A 27,302-nucleotide genomic window follows, 5' to 3' on the forward strand; every position below is an offset into this window, starting at 1 on the left:
GTCATTAATCAGGTTATCGAGAAATCCGCAGAGTACAATAAGCTTCTTTATCTGGCTTTCATAGATTACGAAAAAGCATTTGATTCAGTAGAGATACCAGCAGTCATAGAGGCATTGCGTAACGAAGGAGTACAGACCGCTTACGTAAATACCCTGGAAAATATCTACAGAGATTCCACAGTCACCTCAATTCTGCACAAGAAAAGTAGGAAGATACCTATAAAGAGAGGGTCACACAAGGACACACAATCTCTTCAATGCTATTCACTGCATGCTTGGAAGAATTATTCAAGCTATTAAACTGGGAAGATTTAGGAGTAATGATCGAGGGCGAATACCACAGCAACCTTTGGTTTGATGATGACATTGTTCTATTCAGCAACACTGCGGACGAGTTACAAGAAATGATTGAGGACCTTAACAGGGAGAGTGTAAAAGTGGGGTTGAAGATTAATATGCAGAAGACAAAAATAATGATAAATAAGCGGGCAAGGGAACAAGAGTTCAAGATCGCAAGTCAGCCTCTAGAGTCTGTGAAGGAGTACGTTTACCTAGGTCAACTAATCACAGGGACCCCTGACCATGAGAAGTCCGAAAACGAGAAAGGGGCTGACAGATGGGATAGCACACTGTGGTATAGAGTTTGTAAACAGGGATAGAGTGCCTCAGAAAGGCTGGCCAACGTTTCGATAGGAGGACCTATCTTCGTCAGAGGAGGCCTCGTCATCCTCGGCGTGTTAGTTTTAAAGGGTTAGTGCAGTGACGTCACGTGCGAGTGTTGTCGCTGGCGGCTGGTTTTAAAGAGAGAGACTTCAGAGGAAACGAGCGCTGTCGTCGGACGTCTGTGAGCTTCGTTCCCAAGTAGGGGGGACAAGAGCGGAAGAGTGGGAGCGCGGGGAGAAAAGAAAATAAAGAAAGGAAGAGAAAAAAAAGCCTTTCTTTTCTTTTCTCCCCGCGCTCCCACTCTTCCGCTCTTGTCCCCCCTTCTTGGGAACGAAGCTCACAGACGTCCGACGACAGCGCTCGTTTCCTCTGAAGTCTCTCTCTTTAAAACCAGCCGCCAGCGACAACACTCGCACGTGACGTCACTGCACTAACCCTTTAAAACTAACACGCCGAGGATGACGAGGCCTCCTCTGACGAAGATAGGTCCTCCTATCGAAACGTTGGCCAGCAGTTTTGAGGCCCCTTATCCCTGTTTACAAACTTTATACCACAGTGACCATGAGAAGGAAATTCACAGAAGAATAAAAATGGGTTGTATCACATACGGCAGACATCGTGAGCTCCTGACTGGAAGCTTATCGTTATCATTGAAAAGGAAAGTATACAATCAGTGCATTTTTCCAGTGCTGGTATATGGTGCGCAGACTTGGAGACTGACAAAGAAGCTTGAGAACAAGTTAAGGACCGTGCAAAGAGCGATGGAACGAAGAATGCTAGGCATAACTTTAAGAGACAAAAGAGAGCGGTTTGGATCAGAGAGCAAAAGGGTATAGACGATATTCTAATAGACATTAAGAGAAAAAAACTGGCGCTGGGCAGGTCATGTAATGCACTGATTTGATAACCGTTGGACCATTATATTAGATTGAGGTGATTTCGTGGTGGTTTTCGATGTCACCGATGTTCTATGGACAACGTTATCGATCTGGTAACCTATGTTCAACACTAAAAGGCGTGTAAGAGGTTGTCTGTCGCAATGTTCTTAGATATAAAGGGAGCCTACGGCAACGTTCTTCATGACGCCATACTTGAAGCATTGTAATCGGTGGGCCTAGGCGGTCCATATCGTCGGACACACAGTTATTTACATAGGCGGTCTCTATTTCTTAACACTGAAGCTGGCCCAACCTCGCAGTATTATACGCACCATGGGGTTCCACAAGGCGGTGTCTTGAATCCCACGCTTTTGAACCTTGTACTCATTGGTCTCGTGGAACGACTTCCGAACACAGTTAAAATATCAATGTATGCCGACGACATCTGTGTCTGGGCATCTGCTGTGACACGGCCGCAAGTACGCGCCAGGCTTCAAAAAGCTGCCACGTCAACATCGGCGTACTTAAATGAACAAGGCCTCAAGATCTCGCCAGAAAAATGCGCATTGGTCGCGTTTAGCCGAAAGCCAATGAGATCATACGATGTCTCTATCGACGGTCAAAGCATACCTTATGTCAGGACGCACCGATTCTTAGGCGTAATCATTGATTGTGACCTCTGCTGGAGTCCTCACGTGGCCTACCTAAAGAAGCGTCTGACGAATATCTCTAATGTGTTTAAGTTTCTTGGAGGAAAAGTCTGGGGTACTTCAGTACATGCAATGATGCAACTGTGCAGGACACTCTTTCTTGGGTATTTGCGATACAGCTTGCCTGTGCTGACCAACACCTGCAGAAGTAATGTCCGTACACTAGAAAGCGTCCAGGCCCAGGCACTTAGTGTGTGTCTTGGATTGCCGCGGTGCTCGTCAACGGCTGAAACAATTGCCATTGCACACGATTTGCCAGCCAAGACCCATATAGTCATGGAAGCGCTCAGAGCACACATACGACACCTTGCTCGAGCGCCTGCCCATCATCTAGCCTCACTGCCAGAGGATCGACCACGCGTGCTTCCATCAGGTTATACAGCTCCAGCAAAAGTTCCGTTTCCACCATGGTGCTTGACTCAAGCAAAGGTTCGACTAATGGTACCAGGAATACGAACAAAAGCCTAACTCTCGTCTCCAGCACTCAAGCAGCTTTCACTGCTCTTGCTGTGCGAGACGTACAACAAGCATCATCATCTATATACTGACGCTTCAACCACGGTGAATGGGTATGCAGGATCGGTGATCTTTCCTGCAAAACCTTCCACCATAAAAATTCGACTATCGCACCAGACTACATCGACTGCCGCAGAGCTTGCTGCTATTCGTTGTGCACTTCGTGTAATTTCTCAAGAACTACCCAAGAAATGGAGCGTGTTCACTGACTCCAAGGCTGCTGTTCATTGTTTGGTTTCTTCCTTACGCCGAGGACCCCACGAACAACTAGTTCTAGAAATCAGACTGCTGCTTCACCACATCGTCAAGCAAGGACACGACATCACGTTGCAGTGGATTCCAAAGCCACTGTGGCATAATGGGCAATGAACATGCCGACGCAGCAGCACGATCTGCACATGAGGAGGGCTTGCAAGACTCCCTTCCATTCTCAAGAACAGACGCTGCAATGACAATTCGTGTGCTTGCAAATGAAGCCATCAAAAATTTATGGAACACACCAAGCTTGAAGCATACACGTCTACACCAACTGGACCCATCCCTTCGACTTCGACCGCCATCTGGACTCTCTCGACTCGAAACAGCAGTACTTTGCCGACTGTGGCTTGGTGTCGCCTACACAAGATCTTTCGCCTTCCGAGGCGGTGTGGACGACAGCGCGGCTTGCAGTCATTGCGGTGGCGAGGAGACTATCGAACACGTACTTTGCCACTGACCTCAATACAGCGCGCACCGGCTGTCACTAGCGACCGCATTGGCACGCCTTGACGACAGGCCACTTTCAGAACAGTCAGTTTTGGAATGCCGACATGAACTGTCGTCGCAGCGAAAGTCGGTCAAGGCTTTTTTTACCTTTTTACGTTACAGTGGCCTAGTAGAAAGACTATAATGACCCCATTTCGTCCCTTTTCATATTTTTTCTCACGCTTTTATTTTTCTCACGCTCTTCTTTCCGTCTTTACATCCCATTTCCCTTCCACTAGTGCAGGGTAGCAAACCGGAGGTTTCAACTCTGGTTAACCTCCCTGCCTTTCTCTCATTTGCATCTTTCTCTCGTTGGACCATTATGGTGACAGAATGGGTACGAAGAGAAGGGAAGCGCAGTAGAGGACGGCAGATGACTAGGGGGTGCGACGAAATTAAGAAATTTGCGCGTGCTAATTGGAATCGGTTGACGCAGGACAGGGGTAATTGGAGATCGTAGGGAGAGGCCTTCGTCCTGCAGTGGACATAAAATAGGCTGATTGTAATGATGATGATGATTTATATGAACATTCCAGGCGCATTCATGCCGTCGTCGTCGCCATTATGTTCCGTATAAACTCCAAAGGTGATAACATCGTCACCGCGCACCGCATGCTGTATGTGCGAGTGAAAGCGTGGGGGAGGGGGGAGCCGACGATGGTGGCTCAGTCTTGTGTGCGCAAGGGAGAAAAGCGGGAACGAAGCGCGCCGGCTTCCGTCGCGCGCGATGCATCGGGGAGAGTTGATCGGGGGGCAGGGGGGAGGTCGGCTTAGTATTCTGTGATCTGTGAATCTGATTGCGCAACAAGTTTATTTGACTTCTTTTTTTATAGAGACTTTTGCTAAGATACGCATATTTATTGGAGAATTATACGTATACTTAAATATCCTGTTGCAAGGTTTTGTGTATACATGCAATGAGCTTTGTTTCCAGTTACACTTCTTTTACCCTTTATGAAGCTGTATCTTCGAATTTCTAATGTATATGTTGTAGAACTCCTGCTTTTTATATGGGCTCTCTGTAGCGACTATAATTTTGGTGCAATTACTCACAATACGCGACCGGTGACTGCTACTCCTGCGCAATACATTGGAACGAAGGACAGCGTCATTGAGATTTCTCCCTGTACGTTGCATATGTACAAAAATTAAAACAAGGTTCTTGAATGACAAACTTTCATTAAAATATTTGTCCTCAACTTGTTCATTTCATGGCTTTTATTTTTTTTTCATATCAGCGGCATGCACTGCTTTGCTAGTTTCGAACTGATATAGTTTTGAAGTTCGTATGATGTTTTCTTTACTTATGAAATAGACAAAAGAGGTGGAAGCATTCATATCAGTTATTTCAAGCACAATTTTGTAGGTCGTACGAATATATTCTTTTATGAAAAATACAGATTTTACATGTCTTCACCGCGCGTAGCGTTCAGAATTCGTTTGCAGCATCTTTGGCAATGACAATGCAGTTATTATTCATGTATTTTCATCATCATCATCAGCCTGGTTACGCCCACTGCAGGGCAAAGGCCTCTCCCATATTTTTCCAACAACCCCGGTCATGTACTAATTGCGGCCATGCCGTCCCTGCAAACTTCTTAATCTCATCCGCCCACCTAACTTTCTGCCGTCCCCTGCTACGCTTCCCTTCCCTTGGAATCCAGTCCGTAACCCTTAATGACCACCGGTTATCTTCCCTCCTCATTACATGTCCTGCCCATGCCCATTTCTTTTTCTTGATTTCAACTAAGATGTCATTAACTCGCGTTTGTTCCCTCACCCAATCTGCTCTTTTCTTATCCCTTAAGGTTACACCTATCATTCTTCTTTCCATAGCTCGTTGCGTCGTCCTCAATTTGAGTAGAACCCTTTTCGTAAGCCTCCAGGTTTCTGCCCCGTAGGTGAGTACTGGTAAGACACAGCTATTATACACTTTTCTCTTGAGGGATAATGTATTTATGTATTTTATCCCTCCACAAATTCTATAAGGAGCAAGCCGAGCTGGAACGAGTGCCCCCCCGCCCCCCTCCGAACGAATTTTCTTGCTACGCCACTGACCAGCACACCTGCAGGGGACCCATACAGATAGATGTACGTGTAAGCCGACTGCTTGTAGGTATGCTGTCATGTGTTGAACTATTCGGCAAGGCAACAGCATCCAGCAATTACGGTCAGCAAAGTCCGGGCAAGTTACTGTATTTAGATTTAGGTGCACGTTAAAGAATTTAACGGCGGGTGGCTGAAAATACCTCTTTTCTTTTAATGCGAAACGACTCTTGGAGGTGTACAAATAGTCAAGTCAACCGGCAAGGCCTAAGCACAACTCAAAAAGCGGCGGTTGCAGCCATTATTCATTGCTTCGAACGCGAGCGACCTCACCTGTGACGTAGAGCAAGCTGCTCAAGAGAGGCTCCACGGGTATCAGCATCGGCGGCCTCTCGTGGAAGATCTGCATTTGCTTGACAAAACACTCTTTGATCATATCTAGGTCACTGATGATCACGTAGGGAATCTCGGCCATGTAGTAACCGAACACTTTGCCATACTTCTGCACCCAGCTGTCCATCACCTGCGCAAACAGCCGCGCACGTGAGCGAGAAACGCAGGAAAATGTCCTGAAAAGACCTGATAATTTTGCCGTGCGCCTTTTTTGCCAAACAAGTTGCAAAATACAAGCGAATTGACGAGAGTTCATTTCATTTACTAATTACATCGAAAACTAAAGAAACATTAGCGACATTTTCTATGCTTAGTATAATGATAAAATTTGTAGAGGAAGCTATAAAAAGGCAAAAGCAAAGCAAAAGCAACGACGGGACATCCTATATGGAGATGTGGGAACGCTGAGCTGACCTTTTCAGGTTAATGTTTAAGAGGATAAAGAGAGGGAGAGACCGGGGCACACAAAGTAGCTGATAGCTCTTAAGAAAATTGAGGTTTCATTAGTGAACGAATGCTATAACCAAATACCATTAATGAATGCGATTCCATAAATGGACGGGTTTCTTTTTTGTTTTGTTTTGTTTCTATACGTTAAACGCGGAAACAGCGACATCATGAAACTCGATAGTCTCCCACTCAAGGGAAACGAGGAGCAGTGGTACGCAGATGGTAGTAAGGTACTCACGGCCTGTGCGCGTTTCCAATGGGGTATTATGTCCAGCTGGCATGTCCTGCTGCCATGGGAACTGTTTTTTTAGCTAAATATGCACGTGAAAAAGCCATTTCACATCGACAACAACCTGTGTGCGGATAATCCAAAAAATTCCCACCGCACAGCCAAGAGAGGAGGTCAACCGGCTGACTCCTACTGTTTCATTTATTTATTTATTTTCCCTTTAATGGGTTCAAATATTTCTACCAGGTTTCAGTTCATTTAGCAGCGCTAAACCAAACTATTGCGCAGAACCTACAAATTTTGAAGCTTCACGACACATGGTGCTCGCATCACATTTTCCTCACACTGATGCGTGACCATCATCAGAAATGTCAAGCGATAATCGCTGTCTGTGCACCGCCAAGAGCATATGTACACGTTGGCTCTGGCCAGTATAGGTTATAATCACTTTAATTACTTCACCCCCTATATGTGAACAAACACAACATCATATAGCGAACAGCGACATGCAAAGGTACCAGAAAATAGAACGTCTTTAGCTTATTGCTTATTTCGTTGTTTTTCTTGTTACTTTGTGGCTAGCCCGGTGCTAATTTAAACGTACAGTCATCCACGAAAGTTTACGGACCACGGGATCTCAGAAAACGTTCAATTTCCGAGCAGCCTCTAACAGTAGTCAGTAAAATCAAGCATCAGAATGTTATTCACATATAGGCCTACTGGTTTCAGATTTCCTGTTCCGTAAACTTTTGTGGTTTACTGTACTTTTGTGCTTCAGCAACTGGCATATTTAGCTGTGCATATACAGAGACAGCTCTGACAAGACTGCTATCATCAGGCGCCGTGTTATGATTTTAATGACCTTGATGCGATCTTTGCCCAGTTGTCCATAGTTGCCCAAGATAAGCTCTGGCTCCGGCCCTGGAATTCCGTGCCTTCGGAAGAAGTTGTGGTCATACTTTCTCTTCAGCAGCCAGATAATCACAACAGTAGCTGCCACAACTGTGAACGCTACAAGGATTGACCATGGAGAGGAATCCATCTGAGAGTGGGAAAGAAAATTACAATAAAGTAATATTTTACACAAACCTATGAGCCGCCCAAAGCATCCATTTGTGTGCGTAAACATGTAAGAAATAAAATAAGTTTTCGTAACAATGTGATACTTAAGCTCGCACGCTCTCGGCTTCGAAGCCCGTGTCGTAGACCATCAAAATAGGGCACCAACATGATTCGTATCGTAAATTATATAGCATATACATTAGAAATTTATGGTAGTGTAACATCATGGCATGTAAAATATCTACGGTTGGCCACAAAAGTTTACGGGACACGTTTTCTAAAACAAATGTGGGTTTCTGATCTGTTAAGGCATGGCACTTCTAATTTATTGGATCATTGTGTAGGTCACAAGGACTACTCCTCTCTGAAATAACGTTCATAGGTGATTAGATGGGCGATAGTTGGCATGGCATGACTATGTTGTGTATTATTACGCTTGCGAAGTAGAACACACACGCACGCTGAGACATAAACGGTCCGCGTGCGTTTCTTGCTGATGTGTTAGTGTCCCTACGTGCGCTACCTAAGCAGCGCAACTTACACCATACAATTACGCACTGAAATTCCAAATTCGGGGCTCTGTGCCCATGACCTCGCGGGAACTCAGTTTCATCGCAAATACCGTGTTCCATACATTTTTGTGGCCGACTGTTTCGGGTGCCATTTTTACTAGTCAGAAATGCACTTGCAAGGAAAAAATACCTACCAGTTGTGTGATTATGGGTCAATGCGGCAAGGAAGGAAGGAAAACAAGAGGTGAAAGGCAGAGAGGTTAACCAGATGAAGTGTCCGGTTGGCTACTGTGCACAGGGGGATGGGGTAACGGCAAAAAAGCTAAGAAAACAAGAGAATATTAAAAAAAGAAAAAAAGGAATGCATCAGTTCGCATATTCTAGAGTTGTTCAATGAGTCCCGTTTTCTTTAAAAAGCACACTAGCGCTTTTAAAGCAGTTTGTGCCGACCTCGGCTGGGACCAGGGTCCAAAAATTCTGCCTAACGTTAGGGGACGTTTCGTAATCCTGTCGAGCGTGGTGCTGATGACTTTCCTTTGTGCATGGAAACGACGACAATCACACAGAAAGTGCGCTATCGTCTCTTTGCACCCGCAAACTTCACCTGGACGTGGTGACCATTCCGATGAGGTAAGAGTACGCATTGGTAAAAGCTACTCCAAGCCATAGGCGACATATGAGAGTTACCTCCCGCTGTGGTAATAAAATGTGTAAGATGGAGCTTCAGATCAGGATCCAGGGAACAACGGCGCTGGTTTAAAAACCAGCGCCGTTTGTCTGCCGAAGTCTGCCGAATTCCATTGGAACAACGTAAGCTATCGAGCAAGCGCACGGAGCTTCCCCGCTGCATCTGTTCTTGACAGCGGGATAGGGAAGCAATCGGCACTGTTATGTTAAGATCGAGTGGCTACGTCTGCTTGATTATTTCCAAGGATGCCACAATGACGTGCAAAGCATTGAAATACGATGTCAAGTCCTGTCTCACCTACCCGATGGTAAATTTCACGTTTATGCGCGACAAGTCGTTCATGGGGTCCACGGCGTAATGCAGAAAGCAAACTCTGGAGGGCGGCCTTAGAATCACAGGTGGACCATTTCTGGGGCGTTTCCTGATCGATCAATTGAATAACGGCACGCAGAGCTGCAAGTTTCACAGCCGTCGTTGTTGTTAAGTGCGATGTTCTGAATTTTATCACTGTAGATTTTTTCTGGGACAAATACTGCAGCGGCTGGAGTGCATGGCCGACCCATCGATGTAAGCATGTAAGCAATGATGAAGCATGTAAGCAATGATGAAGAAAAACTGTGCGGGCTCGTGGTCGCGATACCTGCTGCTGATGTCCGGTGCGAAGAGAGAAGCGTGGTGGTGGAGGACAGATGTAGAGTTCCTGTGATAGCTCGGAATAAAATAATTTATTAAATAAGCATAAACTAGCAACGTGGCGACGAAGTGCAAGAGTAGGTAGGTTGGACTGCGATTTCAGAGATGATATGCTGATATGAAAAAACTAAGAGGAGTGAATGAATCTAGTTGCCCTGTTTTGAATTGATTCAAGTGAATTAGTAAGGTATACTTGTTTCGGAAACCAGATGGGCGATGTGTATTCTAATTTTGATCGAACTAGTGATTTGTATGCGAGCAGCTTAACATGCTGGGGGGCAGAGTCGACGCTTTAAGAAGCTAAGCGTTTTGTTAGCAGATGAAATAATGTTCGCGATATGGCTATTCCACGTAAGATCATGACTAAGATGAATACCGAGATATTTATATGATTGAACAGGGTCGATAGGAACGTTAGAGATAGTGTAGGGAAAAGGGAGAGGATTACTGTGACGGTGGAAAGAAATATATTTGCATATGTTTATATTAAGTGTCATTAGCCAGTCGTTGCACCAGTTTTGTACCAGATTTAGGTTATCTTGTAGGGAGTGCTGGTTAAAGATGTCAGTAATTGTTTTGTAAATAACGCAATTGTCAGCAAACACCCGAATATGGCAATCTAATTCCTGAGGTAAGTCGTTAATATAAATTAAAAACAAAAAAAGCTCTAGGACGGATGCTTGGGGCACTCATGAGGAAACTGGTAATAAGTAAGACATTTGTTTATTGATGACGATTGATTGGGAGCGGTGAGTCAAGAATTCTTTTATCCAAGCTAGTACGTCACAATGCAAGTTTAGGTCGGAAAGTTTCAGAAATAGGCGGTTATGGGTACCTCGTCAAATGCCTTAGCAAAGTCGAGAAAAATTGCGTCAGTTTGGAGGTTAGCGTCAAGGTTTATATTTTTTATTATGGGGTTTTACGTGCCAAAACCACTTTCTGATTATGAGGCACGCCGTAGTGGGGGACTCCGGAAATTTCGACCTCCTGGGGTTCTTTAACGTGCACCCAAATCTAAGCACACGGGTGTTTTCGCCTTTCGCCCCCATCGAAATGCGGCCGCCGTGGCCGGGATTCGATCCCGCGATCTCGTGCTCAGCAGCCTAACACCATAGCCACTGAGCAACCACGGCGGGTAGCGTCAAGGTTGGCATGCAGGTCATGAACAAAAATGGCTAGTTGAGTTTCACAGAAGTATCCTTTACGAAATCCATGCTGTGATGAATGAAAGAAATTATCTGAGTCTAGAAACTGCATTGATAAAGAGTAAATGACGTGTTCCATGAGCATGCAGGGTATGCTGATTAGTGATATGGGGCGGTAGTTAGTGGTGAACCTTTTTTACCCAATTTGTGGACGGCGCCGACCTTCCACACTTTTTAGTCGTGGGGTACGATACCTGTAGAAATGGACTGTGAGAACAGCGAGCATAAAAACTTGGCAGACGTACGGCGAGTTTTTTAAGACATTTGTGTTGATTTCATCAATGCCGGTAGATGAAGAAAGCTTTAACTTCTCTATAAGAAGGCATATGCCGGTTTCTGAGAACCTAATGGCTGGCATTGCAGTTGTGGGGTCACTGGCTGTCATGAGGGGTGGTGGTTCTTGTTCTTTAGTGAATACAGATGCGAAGGCGGAATTAAATATGTTAGCACACTCAACGTCCGAAATAATGCGTCCAGAATCGTCAGTCAGGGTAACAACGCGCGAAGATTGGGGGTTTAAAAGCTGACAGAATTTAGTCGGGTTATCTGTAAGTATGTTCGGCAAGTCGATATGATAAAATGAACGTTTAGCGTTTTTTACTGTGACCAAATTCGCCTTTTTAGCAGCGTAGTATTTTTCCCATGGGCAGTCTGTTCTGCTCAGTATAGCACTTCGTAAAAGGCGTTTCTTTTTATTTTCTAATCTTCCAAGAGTCTTGGTGAACCATGGCTTGCGGTTGTTAGCGCGGAAGCTGCATTTGGGGATATATTTATTAGTCAATTCATTCATTTTATGTTTAAACATTGACCAGTTTGTGTGGATGTCTTGTTCGTCAAATGACTCCTGATATGATGGAAAAAAGGCCTCCGATTCCGCGTTGAAAGCCTCACAGTTTCCTTTGTTGTAAAGAGAAATTGTTTTTTGGGATGTTGCTTTTGTTATTGGAGTGACGTTAAAGCATGCACGCATAACTTTATGACCACTGATTTCACGGAGATAAGTGATAGCATTGAGGCTGTCGGGGTTGCTGATAGTATGAGGTCCAGAATGTTAGCAGTATCTCCGGCGATGCGTGTAGGCTGTGTTACTAGTTGGGCTAGGTTAAAATGTAACCTGGGGACTGAGGGCCGGGGTTCGATTTGACACCAGCAGCTGCGAAGCAACTGACCACGGCGGCGGTCAGACCTGTGACGCAGCAGAGGGTGCTAAGAATACCTGGGTCCGAACAGGCCGCCATTGGAATCTGAACCTGGCAACGTTTAACGTTGGAACGTTATCTAGAGAGGCGAGTCTACCAGTGCTATCGGAGGAATTAGAGGGCAGTAAATTGGATATAATAGGGTTCAGTGAAGTTACGACAAAAGAAGCATATACAGTGCTAAAAAGCGGGCACGTCCTGTGATACCGCGGCTTAGCGGAGAGACGAGAACTAGGAGTCGGATTCCTGATTAATAAGGATATAGCTGGTAACATACATGAAGTCTATAGCATTAACGAGAGAGGGGCAGGTCTTGTTGTGAAACTTAAGAGGTACAAATTGAAGGTCGTACAGGTCTACGGCCCTACATCCAGTCATGATGACCAGGAAGTCGAAAGCTTCTACGAAGACGTGGAATCGGCGATGGGTAAAGTCAAAACAAAATACACAATACTGATGGGCGACTTCAATACCAGGGTAGGCAAGAAGCAGGCTGGAGACAAGTCAGTGGAGGAATATGGCATAGGCTCTAGGAATAGCAGGGGAGAGTTATTAGTACAGTTTGCAGAACACAATAATGTGCGGATAATGAATACCTTCTTCCGCAAGCGGTATAGCCGAAAGTGGACGTGCACGAGCCCGAATGGCGAGACTAGAAGTGAAATAGACCTTATACTCTGCGCTAACCCTGGCACCATAAAAGACGTGGACTTGCTCGGCAAGGTGCGCTGCAGTGACCATAGGATTTTAAAAACTCGAATTAGCCTAGACTTGAGGAGGGAACGGAAGAAACTGGTACATAAGAAGCCGATCAATGAGTTAGCGGTAAGAGGGAAAATAGAGAAATTCCGGATCAAGCTACAGAACAGGTATTCGGCTTTAACTCAGGAAGAGGACCTTAGTGTTGAAGCATTGAACGACAATCTTATGGACATCATTAAGGAGTGTGCAATAGAAATCGGCGGCAACTCCGTTAGACAGGATACTAGCAAGCTATCAGTAAGATCTGATCAAGAAACGCCAATGTATGGAAGCCTCTAACTCTACAGCTAGAATTTAACTGGCAGTACTTTCGAAATTAATCAACAAACGTAAGACAGCTGACATAAGGAAGTATAATATGGATAGAATTGAACATGCTCTCAGGAATGAAGGAAGCCCAAAAGCAGTGAAGAAGAAACTAGGAATAGGCAAGAATCAGATCTATGTGTTAAGAGACAAAGCCGATAATATCATTACTAATATGGATGAGATAGTTCAAGTGGTTGAGGAGTTCTATAGAGATTTATACAGCCCCAGTGGCACCCACGACGATAATGGAAGAGAGAATAGTCTAGAGGAGCTTGAAATCCCACAAGTAACGCCGGAAAAAGTAAAGAAAACCTTGGGAGCTTTGCAGAGGGGGAAGGCAGCTGGGGAGGATCAGGTAACAGCAGATTTGGTAACAGCAATCTGGCTACCCTGTATACGCAATGCCTCATGACCTCGAGCATACCGGAATCTTGGAAGAACGCTAATATAATCCTAATCCATAAGAAAGGGGACGCCAATGACTTGAAAAATTATAGACCGATCAGCTTACTGTCCGTTGCCTACAAAGTATTTAGTAATATAATCGCAAATAGAATCAGAAACACCTTAGACTTCTGTCAACCAAAGGACCAAGCAGGATTCCGTAAAGGCTACTCAACAATAGACCATATTCACACTATCAATCAGGTGATAGAGAAATGTGCGGAATATAACCAACCCTTATATGTAGCTTTGATTGATTACGAGAAAGCGTTTGATTCAGTCGAAACCTCAGCAGTTATGGAGGCGTTACAGAATCAGGGTCTAGACGAGCCGTATGTAATAATACTGAAAGATATCTATAGCAGCTCCACAACGACCGTAATCCTCCATAAAGAATGCAACAAAATCCCAATAAAGAAAGGCGTCAGGCAGGGAGATACGATCTCTCCAACGCTATTCACAGCGTGTTTACAGGAGGTATTCAGAGACCTGGATTGGGGAGAAATGGGGATAAAAGTTAATGGAGAATACCTTAGTAACTTGCGATTCGCTGATGATATTGTCTTGCTTAGTAACTCAGGGGACCAAGTGCAATGCATGCTCACTGACCTGGAGAGGCAAAGCAGAAAGGTGGGTCTAAACATTAATCTGCAGAAAACTAAAGTAATGTTTAACAGTCTCGGAATAGAACAGCAGCTTTCGATAGGTAGCGAGGCAGTGGAAGTGGTAAGGGAATACGTCTACTTAGGGCAGGTAGTGACCGCGGATCCGGATCATGAGACTGAAATAATCAGAAGAATAAGAATGGGCTGGGGTGCGTTTGGCAGGCATTCTCTGATCATGAACAGCAGGTTGCCATTATCCCTCAAGAGAAAAGTGTATAACAGCTGTGTCTTACAAGTAATCACGTACGGGGCAGAAACCTGGAGGCTTACGAAAAGGGTTCTACTTAAATTGAGGATGACGCAACGAGCTATGGAGAGAAGGATGATGGGCGTAACGTTAGGGGATAAGAAAAGAGCAGATTTGAGGGAACAAACGCGAGTTAATGATATCTTAGTTGAAATCAAGAAAAAGAAATGCGCATGGGCAGGACATGTAATGAGGAGGGAAGATAACTGATGGTCATTAAGGGTTACGAACTGGATTCCAAGGGAAGGGAAGCGTAGCCGGGGGCGGCAGAAAGTTAGGTGGGTGGATGAGATTAAGAAGTTTGCAGGGACAGCATGGCCACAATTAGTACATGACTGGGGTAGATGGAGAAGTATGGGAGAGGCATTTGCCCTGCGGTGGGCATAACCAGGCTGATGCTGCTGCTGCTGCTGCTGCTGCTGCTGCTGCTGCTGCTGCTGATGATGATGATGAAAATTAAAGCAGACATCCATAAATTCGCGGGATTCATCCGGTCTAAATATAGGTCGATGAGGGGCACACCAATTTATGCCAGGATAGTTGAAATCTCCAAAAAGAAGGATGTGTGCCTTAGGGTGTCTATTTTTAAGTTCGTTTCAAATGTTGTGCAATTTACGGGGGGATTCGGGGCTATTATCAGGGGGTCTATAACAAACTCCAATTGATATAGATACAGGTGTGGTGTGATAAAGGAGCCATAATATTTCAAGGTCTAATGAGATATTGATGTGGGAACACTGTAGCTGATTGCTTGCAGCAATAAGGACGCCACCCCCGGGAGAGCTAGTGCGATCAGCACGGAAAAGATTAAAGTTTGGTATGTTGCAAAGAACTTCAGCGTCGCTTATATTATCAGTCAGCCAAATCTGTCAAGACGAGCAGGTTGCTGCCTGTTGAAGACACGAGGCTGGACACAAGGTCGCTCTTTGAAAGCAAGCTGCGTATGTTGGTATAGATAACCGAGAGCAAATATTCTCTCGAGGGGCGGTATTGCAAAGATTAGATATGTGACGATGGCGAGGATAGCGCTGTGCTATTTCTGTAACCGTTTCTAGCATAAAGGGTGTAGCGTTTCTTTCCGAGAAACAGTGTATTGTAACGTAGGGAGAAAGTTCCTGTTTCTACTTTTGCAAACGGAACAAGGTGTTTGCGTGCTTTACGAATCGGAAGTGAAAACTTTTCGCCGATGCTAAAATCGGTGCCCTTTAATTGGGCCCATTTAAGAGGACAGTCTCTTTTGTTTTAGAGGACAAAAATTTCACTATAATCGGCCGCTGACGACGTACTTCGTAGCGGCCCAAACGATGTGCACGCTCAATTTGACATGGCTCCAAGGTTATCTGTATTTTGTCACGACAATGGCGGAATAGGAATTCTCGCAATTCGACGAATGTTTCGCGCGAATTAGAATCCGAAAGGCCATAGAATATCAAATTCTTGTGGTGTGATCTATTTTCTGCGTCATCTAACCGAGCTTCAAGGTTAGTAACAAAAGCAGCAGTCTTAGCGGGCACAGATTGGGCAGACTGTAGATTGATTTTAAGAGTAGAGACACTCTGGAAAACACTTTCTAGGTCTGCTACGCGCTTGCTCAAATCAGAAATGGTTATGTCAGTAGAACGCATTTGACGTTTAAGGTCCTGTACATCGGCGATTATTTGGTCTTGACCGGTTGACAATGTCTCCAGCTTGGCAAGAATACAGTCCAATTTGTCAGGACCAGAGTTCGTCTCTATATTGCCCGACAAGAGCAGGAGGGATTTAGTAACACCAAAACATTCACCAGCGACAAAAATGCAACACTGCAGGCTCGGCAGCTGTACCAGACAGTAGTTGTTCGTTTTTTTAGCAAAAAGGCAGCATGGTTTACTGACCTGTATTCAGAAAGTCAGCGGATGAGAAGGCTGTGTCATAGCACAGCTACCGAGCCCACAAAGCGCGGGCGGGAGGCGGTGCTCTTTATACGCTGGCAGGAGCGATGTTGTCGCTGTCGTTTGCGTTTTCCATCCGGTGTCGAGGATCCAGTGAGGGAGCGCGGCTTTCATCGACGCTTCCGAGGCGCTCAGAACAAAGGCTCTGTAGTTCCCGTTGTAGAACGGCATTTCCAGCTCTGGTAGGACGACCCGTAAAACGTTGAAGAGTGCTAGCAAGACGTAGGGGAAGGTAGGCACGAGTACCTGCACTGCGAAAGTCAGTGGATGAGGAGGCTGTGTCATGGCACAACTACCGAGCCCACATGGGCTATTGCAACCCCTTTTTCATATATGAAATATGTGGCGTCCAATACAACGGATCCAAGACGATGGATCCGTTGCCCTGGCGTCCCGGACAACGGATCTCTTCAAGAGTGCACTGCGGGCTTTTTGACCAAGGTTTCCAAGTGTATTGTATGTGATTCCGTCCGGCTCAGGCGATGATGACTTCCTACAAGTCGCCAGCGCAGCTTCTAGCTCCTCCATAGAGAACATGAGACACATGAAGGAGTCCTGGGATGCCGCAACATCACGTAGTGTTAATAGAGGCAGTGACGGCAAGCAGCTATTCCTAAGCAGAAGTCCTCAGCATCGCCGATCTCACGTCGTCCTTGGTGCACGGAAATAGACTTAAAACGATGGCGCTGTTGCGGAGACAATTGTAAGCCACGCGGAGTTCTCCATATTGGGACAGAGGCTTAATAGGATCCAGAGACTCGCATAAGATTGTCCACTTTTGTTGCAACGTATCGATGCGGCGCTGGATTTTCTTTTGGATCTGCCTCTCCTCCCTCAGATTGCAAATACATTTGGTGCGCCTGTATCTTCTTTCTGCTTGTGGGCGAATCGCTCGAAGCCTTTCTAATGTACCTTCGTATTCCGTATACTTTGGAGAAGGCCTAAAAGGGAACATAGTCCCTTGCAGTGTATTTCAAATCTGATTCTCCAGGAATGGCGGGTTGACTTCTTGACGTTCATCTTCCATAAGGGACCTGAACTTCGTTCAGTTTTTCCTACGGAGGGCAGTAGACAGCGACTTGGCCACTCTTTTGATTTTCAAACACGTAGGAACGTCATCCCTTCCATGGGTTTATATGTCTGAGAGAACTTTACATTGCTTCGAAGACACCAAGAGACGAAAGTCAACTCCAGACAACTGCTGTAGGTTCCTGTAAATATGTTGAGCTGCCGTCATTGATACAACAAAGCTCTTGATCCGAGGCAAACGCTACTAGTTTTTTTCCCTTGGAGTCCTTCTTCAAACTCTCCCAGAGCAGTTGGTGTGCGTTAAAATCTCCTCTAAATATCCGAGGGCCAGGTGCTGCGAATAACAGAGCATCCAGTCGTGGCCTGTCGAAACAACTGGTTGGAGAAATATGTGCAGCGTGAAGAGTTATTATAAGTTTATTTGTTTTCACAGTTAAATAATCTTATTGGTCGTCGTCGTGAGGCAAAACTGAATGTAGCACGTAAGTGAGTTCACACCGAACATAAACGATGACCTTGCTGAGGACACTACACCTCGTGGATGAGAAAGCTCCATAGTCGGACAACTGGATTGTAGTTTGAAGGTTTGGTTCGCAAACGACGACGATGGAAAATCTGTTCGAGAAAATGGAAGGTCGAAAATCGGAAATTCTTGATCTGAGGCCTCGAGCATTCCACTGAAAAAGTGATGCTGAAAATGATGCTATTAAGACTTGCAAGTACTGGATTCATCGCGTCCAGTGCCTGCAGTGCGCTGCGAGCATTCAGGCTGTTCATCAGTAATGTACGCATAACATTCGTGAGTGACCTCAGCATGGCGAGCACTTGCAAATCCTGGCCTTCTGCGCGGACTGCTACAGGGCCTGCTGTAGGGTCATTCCTAGTTGGTGGACAAGTCGTGTCTCATGGTTCTGCGAGAGAGAGAGAGAGGGAGAGAGAGAGCAAATCATAAATGAAAGGCAGGGAGGTAAAGCAAGACTGAGCCCGGCTGGCTACCCTACACTGGGGAAAGGGAAAAGGGGAGGGAACGATTAAACGACGAAGAGAAAGTCCACTGGGGATATCGATCGGTCACTCAGTCCGGATCACAGACGGCGACTCAATCCGGTAGCTTTCAAATATCGCAGCAGCGCTTTTGTGGCCTTTTGTAGCTGCGATATGCGAGGCCATGGACCCAAGATCTTGTTCAAGGTGAATGGCTTTCTACCTAACTGATATAGAGCTGTACAGAGGTCGTGTCTTTCATTTTCACAAGATGGGCAGTAGCACAGTAGATATTCTATAGTGTCCTCGGCACCGCAGGCATTGCACTCGGCGCTATCAGCCATTCCAAACAAACACGAGTATGCATTCGTAAATGCTACGCCCATGCGTAAGCGGCACAGCGTTGTTTCCTCATTTCGCGGAAGCCCAGGTAAAAACCGCAGTTGCATAGGTGGGTCGAGGGAATGCAATCGATGTTGGGTGAATTCAGATATGCGTCACTACTGCAATGTCATACGGTGCGCTAGCTTGCTTAAGTGTTGGGCCGCGTCAGTCCGCGATAAAGGCACAGAAACAAGGGTTGCTCCTTAGTGTGCTTTCCTAGCAGCTTCGTCAGCGAGGTCATTGCCAGAAATACCTCAGTGGCCCGGCATCCACTGAAACACGACGTCGTGCCCTTTCGCGATCATATGATGGTGCATTTTTCGTATCTCAGACACGAGTTATTCACAGGTCCCGCGACGAAGAGCTGACAGAAGGCATTGTAAGGTCACCTTCAAGTAGCAGAATATTGCCCACTGATTAGCCGGTTGGTGGTTAATATATTCAACGGCACCTCGGAAGGCAAGAAGCTCCGAACAGGTCGATGTTGTCACGTGAGAAATCTTGTATCGGATGCTTATTTATCGTGATAGTATCAACACTGTGCCGGTGGAGCTGGTCTGAGTGGAAGGGCCATACGTTTATATGTGGACTCAGTCAAAGTAGAAAGTGTGAAACAATCCAGAGCTGCTTGCTTCAAGGCCAAGGTAGGCAGGTGAGTCTTCTTTCTTATCCCTGGAACCATAAGGTGCACTTGAGGTTGTTTTAAACACCACAAAGCTGAGATTTAACATGCTGAGGATGTGAAGCCCTATGGTAGGAGGCACGATGGATGCTGACCACGTTACAGAATGGCGCCTGTGGTCGTCGTTCTGGCAAGCAGGCAAAAGAGCTTGATTGCATCCATGAAACATGACGAATATGAGGCTTAAGCGTGTCGGTGCTCATGTAAGTTGTGATCGAACGGTCTGAGCCATTATAATGGTTCCCGCTGTTGAGGCTCTCCGCTGAAAGCCTAGGCAAACGCGTAGTGCCTGTGATTCATGCTCTGAAGTTCTCGAAGATTTGACTTGTACATTTTAGCAAGCACGGGAGAGCTTTAGCGTAGGAATCCCATAAGAAATGCTCGGTACAACTGTAGCATGCGTGGTTCTGCGAGTTGGCGTGGCTTCGGTGGAGGTGGCCATGCTTGACTTGAATCAGTGATGGTGGACGTTCTTCTCTCATCTGCGCTGGTAATGCATGACGTCGGCGGTTGACGACCAGTCTTCGCCGGACTGTGCACTTCCTTAGAAATATCAACGTGTTTTCTTGACTTGCGGTGCCGGGAACGTAGGCGCCTTTTTATTGGCAGCTTCTTTATGTGTCGAATGGTCTCTAATCATCTGCCTCAATATCCTCTGTTCATTTTTCTGGAACGGGTAACCTTTCGAAGTCGCATCGTGTGCACCATTGCAGGTGGAGCACTTGAAGTCCCTTGAACGACAAGTGTCAGAACTATGCAACTCGGAACACCGTGGGCCTGTGTTCTTACAGACAGCACTGACGTGTCCAATTTTCTGTATTTGCAACACTGTAGGGGCTAGGGCACGAAAGGTTGTACAGTATGACGAAAATGGCCGACCTTCATGTGCGATGGCAGCACCTTTGAAAAGGAGCTTCATGCAAGTTGATTTGCCAATACGACGAGCTATTATTATGGCAATGCTGTATGTCGTTGTTTTAATCAAAATAGGCAGATCACTGTCACAGACACTGTCACAGACCACTGTCACAGAAACCACGCCTGCAGTGGTTTCCAAGCTCTGTGGAATGCGGCGGCGCACTTTGATGTCGTCTAGCTGCGTAATTTTCATCAACAGGTCCAGGGTGCTTACCGAGGACAATTGCGGTTATTAATTCGGACGTCTTTTATCTCGGCTGGAGCGAGAGCCTCAGATAAACAGAGATAGTTTGTTTATTGAGTCGGTTGAGATTGTCCGTAGCCGTCTCGGGAACAGAGAATTGTATGCTCCGGAACTCTCGGCATGTGAGTCGTAGTCGACTTATACCCCTGACAAACGGCCAAAACTAAAGTCCTTTGCAGTAAACCCCTTTTGTTACTCTGAAAGACCCTTTGCAGAAAAGAGTTGCGCCGATGACACACGGCACCTTCCTTGGGTGGTTCCTGAGATGAACGCCGCAAGAAAAGTAGTGCTGCTTGTTAAAGCGGCAAGAGAAAACAAATTTTAGAAAGCTGCGTATTTACATTGCACTTGACTACTGTAGAACCCAAAAACATTTTGTTTTCGTTGTTGATTACTTATAATGCGCATATTTAGTTTATTCGCGTTTTCGCGTTCTTAGCAGCAATTTAAATTGGTCCAGCGATTCAAGTTGGTCCAGCACAGTCGGTGTTTTGCTGTGATACAGTGTAGTAGAATAGCTGTCATGCTGTTTATTCTGGTGCTGGCCACGTTTCTGTCGTCCTTTTTCACGCCTCTGTTGGCACTTCCTTCGTGCGTGCAGGCGTAACGCGTTTTATTCAATGTTTTATTCGCACAATTGTGATCGCGTGACAGAACTGCGCATTTGCATCACAGCTCAGCGAAACGCTAGCGATGAAGCAAGACTTGAAGTTGCTCTGACGCTTGTCGCTCTCGGATCTCCTTTAGATGAAATAAACACAGCCAAGGCGAAAGTAATAAACATCAAACGTTCACTCATCATGAGCATGCTTCGTGTTGACTGCTTCAGCACTGTACCTTCGAGCCGCCAACCGCGGAAGGTGGGCCCACGTGCGCAACGATTGATGGTTTCACGATACTAACACACCAAAGACGACGCAGGAAATGACACTGCCGGAGTTCAATATGGCGGCACTATCGACGTGATGCAAACGTTTGAGACTCTAGCTAGAGTAAATCTTCACTGTTCGACAAATCGCATTACCGCTAAAATTAAAACATTTCCGCAAAGTAAAAAAAAAATACTTATTGGGCACCGTAGTTGTGCGGCAGGTTTCCTTCTATTGACGAGTTGTGCACGCTGTGTGCGAGAGTAACTCCTTTTCCGCTCGAAAAGTAGATGCGCAATGCGCGATTTCCTTTCCCGCATCCTTAAGGAACTTCGCCTTATGGGAGATATTCCTTTATCATGTGTCACTGCGCTTGAACACGTTCCCGGTAGATGCCACTTTACCTAAAGGACTTTGGAGTGCCCGGGTGTCAGGAATTACTTGATGCGGAGCACCCGCTAACATTCCGTCTTTTTCGGTTTTCGTCGTGTGTAGACCTTGAAGCCTTCATCGTCCGAAATGGCATCGCTAGAGGTAGAGTACAGCTCGGTGTCATCGCTGTCAGCTTCGCTCCGACGGCAGTTCCTGATTCTAGGAGTAGCGCCCACAGACACTGGCAGGTCTGGGCGGTTCTGGACCAATTCCACTTTCATCGCCGAAAAGAGGAGAGTGGCGTCTCCCAGCGGAAACCGGTGAAAATCTATAATATTCCAGAGAGACCAAAACAGTGATGCGTACAGCAACCGCTTCGTCAATTGCTGACAAAGCATTCAGGGTCACCAAGCCGAAAACGGGCAAGAAGGGAAAGGAGGTGACAACTCCACTCGCTGTGAGCGCGGAGTGTAAATAAAAAAAGCATAAAAAATAAAATGGCTGCTTCCAAATCTCGATGTTCGCAGGCGACTGCATCCAACGAGCAATTCTCAGCAACAGTGACCAACATGCACAGCAGGAGGACCTTCACAATGTGTACAAGATTGATGTGAAGACTGACCTGCTGAATCACCCTAAACCCAAATAAATGTACCACAATTACTTTCTCTCGGCGCCAGAATCTCTTATTATTTCCTTATCTGCTAGCAGACCTCTTGAATCAGACGAGTAATTCAAAATCTGGACATCACCTTCTCCAGGAATATAGATTGGTGGGCTCATACCACGAACATCAGCTCCGCCGCTAACAAAACGCAGGTCTTTCTGAAACGTGATCTACGACACGCACAACAACACATTAAACTCGTCGCTTATAAAACAGACTTAAGCCCCAAACTTGAATGCAGAGGAACCATCTGGAGCCAACACCAAACGTATCTATTTACAATGCATAAATCCATCCACCACCACGCAATCAGATCCGTTCACTCTTCATACTCATACCAAATTAGCGTTTCATCGTTAAAAGCGCAATCTCATCTGTACACGCTTTCGTCTCGTCACCGAATCTCCAGCTTGGGTCTGTTCCATAAGTTTTATCACAAGCAATTCCTTCGTGCACCGTACATCCTATCTGCACCTGCACGCTTTTCGCTTCAGGACAACCACTGGAAGTCACCCACTCACACTCTTATTCGATCACTTTTCCTGCATCTTACTTTTATTGGGATAGCAATTATCTGAGCACTGAAAGCGAATATGTGCTGTCGCCGTCACCGTGATGTTCCGTATAAAGTGCAACGGCGACAACACCATCGTCGCGCGCGTGTGTTGTATGTGCGAGTCAAAACGCGCGAAGGGAGCCGACGATCGCGGCTCAATCTGGCGTGCGCAAGGGGTGAAAACGGGAAGGAAACGCGTCGTCTTCCGTCGCCCGAAAGGCCCGGGAGGAGGGGAGGGAGGGGAGGCGGTTTGTTCTCCGGCAGCAACTTCGGATTGCGAGGCCGCGCCCGACGGGAGCCGAGTTTGCGGCTCAATCTCGCACGCCCAAGGCGGAAAGCGGCGTGGCAGCGCGCTGTCTTCCGTCACGCGCATGGTCCCGGGGCGTCAAGGGGTGGGAGGGGGTGGCATGGTACTCCGGCAGCAATTGCGTACTCCGGGGCCGCGCGCGGAAGCGCGCGCCCTATTTTGAAAGCGCTCTGCAAAGTGTAGGTGTGCCGACGACGGAAACCTTTGTGCGCGCTGTGTTCTCGCCGCTCAGTTTGCGTTGAAGCGATAGAAAGCACCAAGGTCACTTTTCTCGCTGCTGCTACCGCGCCTCCTCGCGTCAGCGTTTTGACAGCGGGTGCTCGCGGTCATCGAGTGTGGTGTGTTCCGGTTTGCGTGTGCACGCTGAGACCACGCTTGTTAATTTAGTTAGCAAGCGAATGTTTCAAGTTTATACACCCGATAAAACTACTACCCCTACTTCGTATAGCTGTCTACGAATTTGCTATCGCAATCGCTGCTTCGCCTTTCGGGCGCAACTGCCACTTTTTGCAACAACAACAGAATAAAACGGCCCGTGCCATCACAACGCCAAGATCACCTGCTCATATGCGTTGCCAGTTGCCATCACTATTGCTTGCCAATAAGAAGCGTGTCTATGTGTGTATTTCTACAGTTTATGTGTATTTCCATGCATGATTTCTTGTGTTATTTTCATGTTTTTGTTATTCTTTTGCATTATGGGAACACCGCCATTATCATAATCGGAGCCACCGGCATCATCGGAACTCCGGCATTTGGAGCAAGCAGTCGAAGAAGAGAGGACAAAGTGACTCGGGAGCGCGACCGGTGGTTCGAGGCTATGCTGGGCGCTCTCGGACGCGGCCTGCCAGGACTGGGGCCTGCTGGCGTGGGCTGAGGTGGGTAAACCATTTCCACATTGGCGCCCGTAACGTGGGGCCCCGGCTGCGTTCCGGGCCGGACCATGATCGTGGGGAAGGTGGGCGGCGCCCGTTCCACAGCCATTAGCGACGCCTGCCTGGCCTGGTGCGTGACCATCTCCGTGACCAGCTGCGGCTCTGGCGTTCGCTGAGAAGCGTTTCCACCAGCTCCTCCTCTGTCACCGTCATCGGGTCTGGCACAGGACTTGGGGGCGTCGTGGTATGCTGCGCGCTGCTGCAGCTCTCGGTGCCGTCATTGGAGAAGGGCGCTGCCAGCGTGGGTGACATCAACGCGATGGCGTCGACATCACCTCCGTGAGTGGCTGTGTCCCTCGGCTGTTTATTGTGAGGACTTCCACACAGTAGGCTCGAGAGGTCCTGGTGAGTGGTGCCTGGTGTTCCAGAGAAATGGCGGGCGCTCGAGGTCAGTTTTCAACTGTAGTGGAAGCAGCACTCTTCCAGCTACGATCATGATAGCCTGCTATCTTCTCATCATGTTACTTGCGGACCCGTGGTGTCTGGCGGCGTTGGCATGACAGTAAGCATGTAGCCTGCACCTTCAGGCTACCTACAGCGTGCACTCCCCAGAATGAGATCGAGGAGGAAGGCCGGGGCAGGGGTGCCTCCGGAAATGGTTTAGGGCCTTCTGGTTCCTGCAAGATTTCGACAACTCGGAGGCTCCACCACCTGGTTTGCCGCATCTTCGCGAGGCGTACCTCCGGGAAGCCAGCCAGGTTTAGGGCCTTCGGTTTCCTGGAAGACCTTGGTGACTCGGACATTATCTGCTCCGCCGATCCTAGTTCGGTGCAGCAGTATGCAAAGTTTGCCAACCACCGCGAATGCGGTGCCACCGCTGCAAGCCGCCGTGAACCAGTGCCATCATCGCTTTAGCAGAGAGCGGGGCAGTATGGGAGCTCCGCCATCATCATTATCGGAGCCACCGGCATCATCGCAACTCCGGCATCGGAGCCAGAAGTCGAAGATGAGAGAACAAAGTGACTCGGGAGCGCGAGCGGTGGTTCGAGGCTCGGCTGGGCGCTCTCAGGCGCGACCAGCCAGGACTGGGGCCTTCTGGCGTGAAGCCGAGGTGGGTGGATCGTTTCCACAACATGTACATATGCTAATCCCAACCCTACACTCAGGAGTGTTTAAAGAAGTAAAAGTGAATTGAAGTTACGTGTTCTTGACTAGCCACGAGGTCGTTGGTAGAATTTGCAGCCATGGTGGCAGCATTTCGATGGAAGTGGAATGGGGCCTTTAACAATGATCATGTACTTAGGCATCCGTCACGCTAAAACAGGCTAGGCATTCAATTTATTCCGTGGCTCTCCACAATTCGTCCCCCATGCTCCTATGGACATCACAGGGAGTCCACTACCACTGAACCACCGCCAATCAACCTCAAGCAGAATACGCTCGCTGCCCAAGGTACCTGGCGTCTATCACGCAGGGACAGAATGCTTTCACGTGATCGCGCTCACGACTGGCTAACACCAGCACTGCTGTAGCGTCAACTCGAGCATCAGATGATTGTTAAAAGGAGTGTAGTGTGAAACTCAGTATGTCAAACCGAATGACTACCCTCAGCTGCAGCTTTTTTGTTTCGTTTCTCTGATTACGAGAAACGAAACAAAATCGAATTGTTTGAAGATTAATTCTAAAAAGACAAAAATAATATTGTACTTTCCAAAAGAAAAGATAATTTCTAGGCCTTTGAACGTGTTCTTAAGCTCTGATACTGTTGAAATTGTAGATTCTGTTAAAATTCTTGGCGTTATATTTTCAAAGCATTTGACTTTGAATGATCATGTTGACTACATCAGATCAAAAGTGTCTTCAGCTGTCGGTGTCATGTTGCGGCTGCGCGGTATTCTTCCTGTGAAAGTTAGGCTATTGCTATAGAACTCATTAGTTCTTTCTCTTTTGCAATATTGTTGTACCGTTTGGGGCACTACGGGTATCACAAATTTATCCAAGCTTCACCTTCTTCAAAAAAGAGCTGTAAGATGCATTGATGGTGTTCCTTATTGTTCCCCCACACATGACCTGTTTTTAAAATATGAAATACTGCCAATCTATAGTTTATACAGTTATAGACTTTTAATGATCTATAAATGCTCTTCACAGAGTGATGAACATTATATTAGTTACCTGGCAAAACTTGAGAAAAACACGCATATCCTGCAGACTAGACATAAAGACATTTTGTTAGTGCCGACGCCTAGGGCATATTATACCGAGCAGTCTCTTTCTTATGCTGTTCCAGTATTATTAAATAAATTAAACAAAGAATTGTTTGACCCCTTTCAGCATTCAAGTGATGTTATTAAGCGATTTTTTCTTAGCAAGATTACGTAATGTTGCACTCAGTTTAAACCTATACCTGTTATTATTTTTTTTTCGTTTCCCCATAACCAGTTATTTGTTTTTCTAATACCTATGTTTGTGCTGCAATGCATAGCGCTGCTTTTTACAAAGTGTTTTGTTATTCTGTTTCAGTGTTTATTTGAAAAATAGAAAATCTCTGCCTGTGTACTGTACTGCCAAGTTGATAAAGGGGGCAGGACCTCTGTCAAGCTTACGAGCTTTTAGTCCTGTCTCCTTCTCTGTCCAAGAGAAAAATAAAGACTCAATTGAATTGAATTGAATTGAGTTTAGGCAGAGAAATTTCGCCACACCAAAGCAGGCTTTAAAACATAGCTTCGGTGTTGATTAATATGGCGAATTATTTAATGCTGCTCGTGTGTCAATGGCCCCTCAGATAATTTTTTTGTATTGGCAAGTACAAATAATAAAGTATGACGCGAAGAAGTGGCAGTCCTACGCAAAGAAGGGCTGCCGCAGGGTTTCTCCTTCTATCCCCAGTGCGACATGCATGGCGTGGGCGAAAGGAATTAGAACGGTGGCAGCAAGCACAAAATCGGAATGTATGTCAACAGATCACTGCTGTTGAAACAGTCACAATAACAGTAGTGCATGCAGTTTGAGTGATGGTAAAAACCTACTTATGCATAAGACAAATGCGTAGAGCTGTCCTTTGGATGC

General features: G+C 46.5%; 1 protein-coding gene across 9 annotated transcripts in view; it reads right to left on the reverse strand.

The window, feature by feature from the left end:
* LOC135911508 (cytochrome P450 3A5-like) overlaps positions 1–27,302 on the reverse strand; it is a 197,435-nt gene that overhangs the window by 19,030 nt on the left and 151,103 nt on the right. For 8 of the 9 annotated variants that reach the window (XM_065443843.1, XM_065443839.1, XM_065443864.1 and 5 more), the window contains 2 exons: positions 7,492–7,671; positions 5,891–6,080 (listed from right to left, as the gene is read on the reverse strand). In XM_065443843.1, coding sequence (XP_065299915.1) covers positions 5,891–6,080; positions 7,492–7,671 — 370 coding nt within the window. Of the gene's footprint in view, positions 1–5,890; positions 6,081–7,491; positions 7,672–16,289; positions 16,358–27,302 lie in introns of those variants that run through there. The other variant, XM_065443880.1, reaches the window with a different exon arrangement.

Source organism: Dermacentor albipictus, chromosome 1, assembly GCF_038994185.2.
Source record: "Dermacentor albipictus isolate Rhodes 1998 colony chromosome 1, USDA_Dalb.pri_finalv2, whole genome shotgun sequence".
Classification (NCBI taxonomy): Eukaryota; Metazoa; Arthropoda; class Arachnida; order Ixodida; family Ixodidae; genus Dermacentor; species Dermacentor albipictus.